Raw genomic sequence first — 10,752 nt, 5'->3', positions numbered from 1 at the left:
TTTTTTTTTTCATTTTTCTCTGTTGACTTGAGTAGGCAGGGCTGGGTGTTAGCTTCCATCTGCCTCCCAGTTGGAAAGGGAAGCTTTAGGAGAAAATGAGGATGCGTTCAGCACACATGCCCAATGCCAGCAAGGAGAGGCTTGTGGGGACTGAGAAACTCCTGATTTTTCTTCTCCCTCCACGTTAGTAAAAACTTGTGCTCTAGGAGGAAAAAAAAGAATATGTTGCTGTAGTTCAGGTAGTTAAGCAAAATGTAAGTGCAAAACAATGGGATAAGTTGTTAAAACAACAATCTGGCTTTTGGTGCTGAACGTTGCCCAGCCCTCCTGCCATACTTATCTCTGTGGGTCAGGGCTTGCCCTCAGGTGTGTTTATTTGCAATGCTGAGCATGGTGGAGCCTTGACCTTGCACAGGGCCACTCATGGTCTGGGGAAAGCAGAGACTTATTGTGGAAGTGCCTCAAGAAAAACCCAGCAAGGCAAATGTGGTGAAGGTGACCAGTCCCTTCCCAGCACCTTGCCACAGACTCCTCTACAGAAGGGTGAGCTGCAGAGCTTTGCTTTTCCCCTTTCCTAAAGATCTGGAACCAACTTGTTTTCAATAAGCGATGGATCACCTTACCTGGATAGCTTCATCTACAAGGAGTTTGTGGACATTGGACTGTCTGAGATCATATCTCCTGAGACACCTGCTTGGACTGGCAGCAGATACCAACTAATCATGGCAAGCAGGTAACATCTCGACCTTCTGCTGATTTTATCTGGGGTGCCCACCTCCTCCCCAGCTCTGTTTCCCATGTTTTAGGGAGGTGGTTTCATATTGTGCTGATTTCTTTTTTTCCAAGACCACATTGTTTTGCTTGTGGCCCAAGCATATCTTCCCTGAATGCTGAGCAAAATGCGGTTTTCTTAACTGAAAGGGAATATGTGCTGTGTTTTCTGTGTGAGGAACATGCTTGCTACAAAAAGATAGCCAGAGGGAGGAACCTGGAAAGGGCAGTGAGGGCTCTGCTCTCAGTGAATACAGGAGAGGAGAGGTTGTCTGTGACTCCTGGACAGCCAGCAGTTTTGCAGTTGCAGATGCTGGCCAGTATTTTGGAGAGCTGTGGAAGGGATTGTACTACTTGATGTTATTTTCTGGCACACTAAGTCAGGAAAAAACACTCTGATTGCTTTTCTGGCTAAGTGACTCTGGAGTTCTACTACAGTGCCTTTATTTTCTGTTTTTTTATTTTCCCTAGGATTTTCATAGCCCAATTTAGCCAAGTGATTCAGTATATGCTTATTATTAAACCCGCTCCTGTCATTGTCTGAACTCATTGTACTTCAATTCCACCAACAACCATGGCCTTGGGCAAACATTCAGAATTAAAGTGGTTGTTGAAATGCTTTGCTCTCTGGCAGCTGTGAAGTTCAGAGGATGTCATCCAGGGAGAGTGGGATTCAGGGAGAGAGAAAAGGTACCTTACCTCTTGCCCTTTCCATCTGTGGGATGGCGAGACTTGCCTCTGTTCTCCCTCCATGGCACCTAAACCCCTGCAGTGTTGTGAGCATGGTGGTGGATGGGATGATCCAGGTGACCTCTTACGATCTTGCTGCCAGGTGGTGCTTGGAGCTGATGGACATTTCTCCAGCACGTTTCTTTGACACATGCTCCCCAACGTGGTGTCAGCTTGGAGATACTGGGTATGTGGGGCCAAGCTGGAAGGCAGCATGGGCTGAGTACCAAGCAGGATTTAGTGCATACTTGGAGCTGCAAGGAGATGTGGTATCTACAGCTTAGGGGTCACAAATATGATCAGGGCACTGAAACACTTCTCTTATGAATAAAGACTGAGAGAGTTCGGCCTGGAGATGAGAAGACTCCAGAGAGACCTTGTAGCAGCCTTTCAGTACTTAAAGGAGGCCTATAAGAAAGGTGAGTACAATCTTTTTAGCAAGGCCTGTTGCGACAGGGCAAGGGGTAATGTTTTTAAACTAAAAGAGGGGAGAATCAGACTAGGCATACAGAAACAAAATTTTATGAAGACAGTGGTGAAACACTGGAACAGGCTGCCCAGAGAGATGGTGGAATCTCTTTCTCTGGAGATATTCCAAGCCTGCCTGGATGTGGTTGTGGACAACCTGTTGGAGGTGAACCTGCTTTAGCATGGGGGTTGGACAAGGTGATCTCCAAAGGTTCCTTCCAGCTTTTACTGTTCTGTAATTCTGTGGTAGATGTCTCATCTCTGGAAACATTTGAAGTCAGGCTGGGCTAGGCTCTGAGCAACCTGATCTAGTTCAAAATGTCTCTGCCCATGGCAGGAGAGTCGGACTTTTAAAGGTCCCTTCCAACCCCAAACATTCTATGATTTTATAGTCTTTGCTGCTAGAAAAGCTGAAGCTAATTGTGTCTTTGCTTGCAAGTATGTAAATTTGATGCATTTGACTCTGCTCCTTGATGAGTGACCTCTCTATATCAGAATTCAAACTGCTCTCCTGGTGAATGGGACTCCTTTTAAGCCACACCCTCACTCTTTTTCGATGGGTCCCTTGTGCCGCAGAATAAAACATTGTGTTTTGCCTCATCCCTGACTCACATTACACTGGAGAACTTGTGCTAGGCACTTTCACGGGAAAACACAGTTTCTTTCTAAGCAGGCGTTTGCCAGCAGGTTTTAACGCAAGCTTTTAATTGCCTGTGGAAACAGGATTAAGTATCTTTGGGCAAACCAAATCTTTGCTTTATTGGGGGTGTTGGAGCCTTTGGATTGTGAGTGCTAAAACTTCCTGTGTCTTCCAAAAAGCGCTGTCCTGAACGCGTTGGTTAACCCGTTTCTTGGTCGGATGGTGGCTCAGTAGTGATGTGGTGATTTAGGGGCCATAGGTGTTGATGTGGTGATCTAGGAGCCGTTGGTGTGTGCTCCAGTGGCAGATTTTGGGCCAGGGGAGCGAAGCCCCTGCTGCAGGTTATGAGGAGTTTTCGGAGCAGCCCGGTACCACGTGTTTCATGTCCCGTGGAGCTGTCAGTGCCGTTGGCAAGCTTCAGCAAGTTGTGTCGTGGGGCGGTTGTGCTGGCAGGTAAATTGTTGTCTAATCCTCACACCTTCCTGGGACAGACAGGCTGACCTACTGGAGCTGAGTACAGACCTAACCCTGTCATCTCCACTGTGCGAAGAGTGGTGTGAAGCGGGGACTCAACTTTACTTAGTGGCTTTCTGAGTTCCTGCCACTATTCTTTGGTGTTAATTTTTCTTTCCCTGGATTGAGAGAGTAGAGCTGAGGGTCTATTGCCTCCCCATTCCTTGTCTTCTCAAGATTTTATCGTGGTGGGGAGAAAACAAATCAAAAAAGAAAACCACTAGAAACCTTCTTTTAATTTTTCTTCCTTTTTTGATATTTTTTCCCACTTCTTTCCTCCATTTTTTCTTTTTTTCCTCCCTTTTCCCTTTTTTCCTCCCCTTCCCCTCCCTTTTCTCTTTTTGCCCTCTCCTTTCTCCTTTTTCTCCCTTTTTCTTTTTTCTTTGTTTTCCCCCCCCTTTCTCTGTCCTGTTTTCTTCCTTTTTTTTAAACTTTCTTCCCATTTTTTCTTCCCCCCCCTTTTCCCTACTTTTTCCCTCTCTTTTCCCCCATATTTGTTTTTTGTCCCACATTTTTCTTTTATCTTTTTTCCTTTTTTGAAAAAAAAAAATCCTTAAAAAATGTTTTTAGTGTTTTTTTCTATAATCTTCCTGTTTGTGGGTTTTCCCCCCATTTTCTCTTTTTTCTTCTTCCCCCACCCCCCTCTTAATATATATACGTCTGTCTTTCCCCCTGTTTTTCCTTTTCTATCAGTTTCCCCTTCTTAAAAAAAAAAATAAATCTTTTTTCCCCCCCTTTTTTTCCTCTTCTCCCACCCTGGTGTCACTGTACACCTCCCCTCAATCCTCTATCCTGGTCATATTCACGGAGCACCACGGTAACCCCTTCTCTCTCAGGGATGCAGTGGGGCGCGCTGTCCCCGCTCTCTGCCCCGGGCCCCCACCCTAAGCCCCTTCGCGAGGGCCGGGGCCGGGCCGGGCGGTGCCTTGCTGGGCTGGGCGGCGGGGCCGGGGCCGCCCCCGGGAGGCGGTCTCCCGCAGCGGATATAAGGGGCGGCGGCAGCGGCCGCGTTTAGTCGCTTTGCAGCATTCGGCGCGGCTGCTGTGGGAGGTAAGGGAGAGCGAAGCGGAGTCTCGGCCGGCCGGGGCTGGAGGGGCTGCGGGACTGGGGGTACGCGCCGCGGGTCTCCCTATGGCCGCTGCCTAGCTCCTCATCGCCCGCAGCCTTCCTCGCTGCATCCCACCCGCTCCCAGGATCGCACTGGGGTCGGGGGGAGTCTCCTCTTGTCACACTCCACCCGTGGCGGTTGGCATGCCTCGCTGTGGCGGGGGCTGGGGTCTTGCTGAGAGGGTCTGAGACTTTGAAACTACCGCAGCATCCGAGCACTGCTTGCTGCTGGGTGGCTCCATGTGATCCGGAGCTGCCTGGGACGCTATTCCCCCAATTATTATTATTATTACTTCTTCCACTGAGAACTGTAGAAGAGAGTTTTAATGTGCTGGGCTCAGTCGTGCAAAGACCGGTGAGGACATGGGTGTTCTGCAGTGGCCAAACGACCTGGATGGGGCTGAGCTGCTTGCTTCCCCATGCTGGAGAAACAGACTGACCCTTTGACGTGGAAAGGGTGAAGGTGTGTAGGTGATAACCAGACCACGCTTTCTAACTTTTTCTGGCACAGCTTATTTTCTTCTGCCCTCGGGAAGGGCAAAGTTCAGTTTGCCCATACCGCTAAGGTGCCTGGAGGCAGGTGTGAGTGCAGGCAGGACAGGGCTGCAGGATGCTCTAGGTGGAAGACGGGATACTGAAAAGTTCCCCAAAGTGTGCTTGAACACTGCCATGCAGTGCTCAGCTGCCCCTCTAGGCAGGGATGCTCATGCTTGGTTACTTTTTCACAGGCTGCAGCATGTCCTGGGTGGGAGGTGGGACGGAGAGGGTACAGTTCTGTAAGCTGCATCAGCTCCAGGGACATTTCTGGATTTCTAGAGCAGGAGGATGTCCCTGCTCGCTGCAGGGGGAGGGGGGTGTGGTCTAGATGACCTTTGGCAGTCCCTTCCAACACAAACCATTCTATGATTCCATGATTCTGTTGTGGCTGCATCTCCTTTCCTTCATGCCGTCACTCCTGCGAACTAGCAGGGACTGGCTGCAGCACACGTGCTTGCCAGGTGAAGGGCTGATGTCCTGCAAGAGCTTTGCAGCGCAGTGGACAGAAGAAGGAGTTCCAGCTGCCCTCACAAGTTTTTAGGTTATTGTGCTGTCTGCAGAGAGCGCTAAAGGTATTTTTTTAGGGGCCCAGAGTGACTTTACTGAGTCTGCCTGGTAGGTTTCCCTCACACCTCCCAGCTAATCTGGGTGGGAGTTGGAGCTCGGGTTACAGCAGCTAATCCCAGACTATAGTGAGCCCAGCCTTGTAAAACTGTAATCTCTGGATCTAGCCACCCTCCCCAGCCGGGCTGTGAGCCCGGGAGGCCGAGTCGGTTTCAGGTTTTTATTCCCGCGCTGGGGATGCGAAAGCACACAGGCATGCAGCAGCCCCGGACAGATGGATGCACGTGCATGCAGCAGACTGCTCTTGGAGCAGAGGCAGGCTGAGCACTGGGCCGAGTGCTGTTTGTGTTCAAGAAGATCCTTGGGGTGATTGTGAGGAAGTGGCTGGGATGGTGGTGCCCTCTCCTAGCTGGTGGCCTAGGCTGGTGACCATGGGATCCCCAGCACTGGTGTGAGCTTCAGCTTCAAGGGTTTTCAGCTGTCTTGTTGCTGCCTCCCTGCTCGTCCTCTCTGTTGACACCGGTGATCTGACATCTCAGTTGGGTCTGAGTTCCTTCCCTGTTAGAGGATATGCATGTTCCTCTTGTTGGACCCTGTGCCTTCCCAGAATATGTCCATGCTACTTCTGTGGTGCCAGCCAGGGATAGGCTGGCATTCCTCCTGCAATGCTTGCCTCGCTTTATGCAAATACCAGCAGGAGGCACTGGCCCATGCCATGGAGTTGGGAGTTTTGTGCCTTGTAGGGAGTTTGTTTTAATTGCTGAGGGATTTTTGAGATACAGGGACTTGGGGATAGTGCTGCCTCTCCCCCACTTGAAAGGCCTCGGAAAGTGTGCTGAGGACACAGTGGTGTGGCAGGGGTGGGACCCTGGATGAAGTCTAGTAGGAGATCCATCCCTCTCCCATTTGCAGTTCTGGGCTGAGGCTAACATCCTGGGGAGCTGCACCTGGGCAGGGCACATCCCTGCTGCCTGCACCAACCAGGCAGTGCAGCTTGAGGGTGGTCTGTGCCTCCGGGGGTGGCAGGATCAGCCCTTCTGCGCTGTATGGACATGGGTTAAATCACTCTCTGCTTTGCTGACCTAGAAGATCATCTATCCCAGAACAGAAAGCTGCCACTCTCTTGGCTTTCTCTTAGCCAGTGTTTTAGCAAAGTCTCTGTGTAGTTTGGTTTGAATCTCAACTCTGTCTTTCAGCAGACCAGCAGGATGAAAGCCTGGATGGCTGCACAGGTTTGAAGTGATAGGCTAGATCTCCTCACGGGGCCAATTTGGGCCCTGTTTGTGGAGAGATTTGATCTTTCCTGGATGTGTGCACGCCCCCCTCATTGTTAGTGCCTCTAGTTTCCCTTCCACTGGGACAATAGTGCCTTGAGTCCTCCCCGGTAATCTCCCCCCTTATCTCTCTTCTCTTCCGTAGACTGTATCTCTGGCAGGCAAGGAGGGTGGGAGGTTTGGGAAGAGCCAATTATGCAGATGGAGGAGCAAGAGGTACTGTGTCAAGCAATGTCCTTTTTTGGGGAGCAGAGGTGAGAAGAGGATGCTCAGGACAGGAGCACATCTAAGTTTTTCCCTGTTCACAATCCCCTCCTGTAAGACCACCACGAGTTCTTATGGTTGGGTCGAGGATATTCCTCTGTAGGAGGTATTTTTCCTGCTGTTGCTCTTTCCAGCTGTTTGCTCATGCTGGTGTTGACCCCAGGGATGGGGTGGATCCAGGAGGTCCACAGCCGGGTCATGGAGAAGAACAAGGCAGCCAACATTCAGAGGTGGCCATGGTGGATGGGCTAGCTAACCCAATGCTCTGGTTCCAGTGAAGTCATGGGGGAATGAGATGGGGTCTATTCCTTGGAAACCTTCCTCTCCATCTTTATTTTGGTGTGTCATGACCCAGAGCCTGCAAACACAGGGCTTCAAAACTTGTTTTGCTGAAGTGTGGAGGTCACAGGCCAGGGCAGCTGGTTGCTGCTGTGGGTGGTACTGTTGGCCCTGTGGAATGGGAGGATCCCAGCAGGGTAGGCAGCATTTTTACGCCACCCCAAAAGCACAACGGTAATTAGCAGCCCAGCTTTGGATTTTGTGTAAGCTGTATGGGTCTGCTGGGGCCCTTCTTTTCTGCTGCCCAGGAAGTTAACAAGGAGCCCCTTGCTTTGCTGCCTGCTGATGGAAGGAGCTGAAGAGGCAAGAAAAGTAGATGTAGAAAAGCAAAAGGGTGGGAGGAAGCAGTTGTTGTAGAGGCAGCTGTGGTGGGGGCAGTGTTTTGTAAATCAAAGCACTCTTCTAAAAAAGAAAACTTAAGCCCAGCAGATCTGCTCAGCGGTCAAGCTCCTACCCTTTTCCCCCTCACCCCCTTCTTTCTTTTCTGAGAGCTACGTGGTAATCGTTAAACGCAGGGGGATGCTTTGTAAAATAGATTTCCGGGGAAGGGGGGAGGACAGAGCAGGATTTAAATTTAAAATTGGACAAGGGTACAAAGCCTCTTAGTTCCCCATTTCTCCTTAATGCAGCTGGAGCTGGGCTTGACAAGATGCTGACCAGAGCTTGTGGTAAATGTTTTACGGTACCATGTATCAGCCAGATCAATTCTACTACGCTTGAGGGAGTGCAGATAAAATGGCTTAAAGATTCCCCAGCTGAAAGCGATAGTATCATCATTTATGTTGGAGAAGACAGATTCAGTTGCCTGACACTTATTTGGCCATGGTGTACTTTGTGGATTTCACACCCTGGAACGATAGCCAATCTGATGATGTCAGATGTGAGCTGCAAGGAATAAAAAAAAACAAACAACAAACAAACAACAAAACCACACAAAAATCTAGTGCTGTTCCTCTCTTGTCGGCCAGATGAGTTTTGCTATGTGTCTGTTTTGGTTATTTTACTCCATGGATCTCTTTAATGAAAATGCCTTACAAGGGTAGGACATTCCATCATGTCCTGCATGTGCTTTGTGGTATGAAGGTGGCAGCAGAAATCTCTGTTAAATAATTTCTTTTGATCCTATTTTATCTGTAGGTCACTGGAACTCCAAACCGAGCGAACATGAGTGCACTTGATTTGACTTCCATCCTCGATTTTCTGGAAACAGCCAACTTGACAGAGATCAACTGGACGTGCAACAATGGTGACTGCATCACTGTTGATGCGACCACATGCCCTGGCACGCTCAACAAAAGTGCCCTACTCTACACCCTGTCCTTCTTCTACATTTTCATCTTTGTCATTGGGCTGGTGGCCAACTCAGTTGTGGTATGGGTCAACCTCCAAGCCAAAATGACTGGCTACGAAACCCACCTTTACATCTTTAATTTGGCTATTGCTGATCTGTGCGTTGTCATCACCCTTCCAGTGTGGGTTGTCTCCCTCGTCCAGCATAACCAGTGGCACATGGGAGAAATCACATGCAAGATAACTCACCTTATATTTTCCATCAACTTGTATGGCAGTATCTTCTTCCTGGCTTGCATGAGTGTGGACCGCTACCTCTCAGTTGCCTATTTCACCAACTCCAGCAATCGCAAGAAGAAGATAATCCGACGCTGCATCTGCATCTTAGTGTGGCTTCTTGCCTTCTCTGCCTCCCTCCCAGACACCTATTATCTCAAGACTGTCTCTTCCAACAACGAAACCTACTGCCGTCCTGTCTATCCGGAGGAGAGCTTCAAGGAGTGGTTGATTGGCATGGAGCTCATCTCCGTTGTGTTGGGCTTTCTTATCCCTTTTCCCATCATCGCCGTCTTTTATTTCCTCCTTGCGAAGACCATCTCCGCCTCAAGTGACCAAGAGAGGAAGAGCAATGGGAAGATTATTTTCTCCTATGTCGTGGTGTTTCTCGTCTGCTGGCTACCCTACCACATAGCTGTCCTGCTTGACATCTTCTATAGCCTTCATTTCATACCTTTCAGTTGTCAGATGGAGAACTTCTTATATGCCACTCTTCACATCACTCAGTGTTTCTCTCTAGTCCATTGCTGCGTCAACCCCATCCTGTACAGCTTCATTAACCGCAACTACAGATACGAGCTCATGAAAGCCTTTATTTTCAAGTACTCTGCCAAAACTGGTCTCACTAAACTTATTGATGCTTCCAGAGTCTCAGAAGCAGAATACTCTGCTCTGGAGCAAAATGCCAAGTGACTGCAACCCTATAAAGAAATCTCCTTGACTCTCTGACCTTTGTTTTTTTTGTGTTGTGTTATTTTATTGTTTTGTTGGTTTTGCCTTTTTTTTTTTTTTTTTTTTTTTTACCCTCCCCTTTCCCTGTGCTTGTTATGAACGGGGCATGAATTCCAGCCTATGAAAGAGAAATAGCAAACTGTAATTTAAGGGTAGGATCAGGTGCAAAATGGAAGTGGTACCAAAACGTAAGACTTTTGTTGGTATGTTTTGTTTCATCTCCTCCTAGCCAGGTCTGGACTTCTCCATAATGCTATGCAAATGGAAATGACTTTGTAGCTGGCAAAGCTGTTGTGTACCATAGATAACATGCATTTCCAGGATAAGCTTTTTCTTCCACGTGTAGATTCCCTCTGGTCTCCTTGTATATGTTATATATATAGTGTGTTGTATTTAAAAGCTCGAGACTTTATTTTCTGGCTCTTGGTGTACCTTATACAATTGTATTTGAAAGTTAAATATATTTTTATCATGTATTTGAAGTATATTGCTGATGAGTGTATCCAGAGTGCTGTAGTCTGAGTGTTATGCTGATACTTGGTTTCAACTATTTTAGGTAGGAGGATGCTGATAAATAGCAGAATGGAAGTGATCTCTTAGATGCGTCCTCCCTGGCTGGCACACTTTGACCATAGCTTACGTGATGGTCATACCCACACGTCTGGAGCATGAAATGTATGTAATGTAATATAGTTACCATCATGTTAAAATTAACAGTATTGTAAGAGTTGTTAACTCCTACATCCATACTTCACAAAGATGTATCCTTATGCACAGAATGAATGATCTTACTTCTGAGAGTTGTCTCTATTTGTAAGTTATTTTTGTAAAATAAAGATCTGGGAAAAAAAATATCTATGCCTAGTTGTTTTTTGACTTGCCATCTTTCTCCTCCTCCTTAGAACAACAAAAAACCCCACCACCACCCAAAAAAAAAAATACCCACCAAAAAATATAAAAGCCACCTTCTCTCCTTTCTTTGGTGCAGGAGCAAACAGGTTGGTCTGTGTTTTCCTGATGTTTGTTGATGGTGGGCAGAAACCATTGAATGGAGGAATGTGAGATTGTGTGTGGTGAGAGGGGAAGGGTGGGAGGAGCAGGTCTGTGGAAGGCTGTGCTGCTTGGGAAGGCAAAGGTGATGGATTTATAAGGTGAAAGCTGCTGGGAGTGATGAAAGGCTGTGTTGGCAGCTTAGAAGTAAACATGTGGGGGGAAAAAAATGGGAGTACACAGATGGAGCAGATATTT

The 10,752-nt window shown here is 48.0% G+C and overlaps 1 protein-coding gene across 1 annotated transcript; it reads left to right on the top strand.

Annotated features, from left to right (window-relative positions):
• The first annotated feature begins 4,150 nt into the window (after positions 1 to 4,150).
• Positions 4,151 to 9,566, top strand: ACKR3 (atypical chemokine receptor 3). The gene is made up of 2 exons (XM_054381078.1): positions 4,151 to 4,171; positions 8,344 to 9,566. Exon 2 carries the CDS (start codon positions 8,371 to 8,373, stop codon positions 9,463 to 9,465), a length of 1,095 nt encoding a protein of 364 aa, XP_054237053.1. The 5' UTR covers positions 4,151 to 4,171; positions 8,344 to 8,370; the 3' UTR covers positions 9,466 to 9,566.
• Positions 9,567 to 10,752: the final 1,186 nt, after the last annotated feature.

Source organism: Indicator indicator, chromosome 5, assembly GCF_027791375.1.
Source record: "Indicator indicator isolate 239-I01 chromosome 5, UM_Iind_1.1, whole genome shotgun sequence".
Classification (NCBI taxonomy): Eukaryota; Metazoa; Chordata; class Aves; order Piciformes; family Indicatoridae; genus Indicator; species Indicator indicator.
This window is presented reverse-complemented; position numbering and strand designations above follow the sequence as displayed.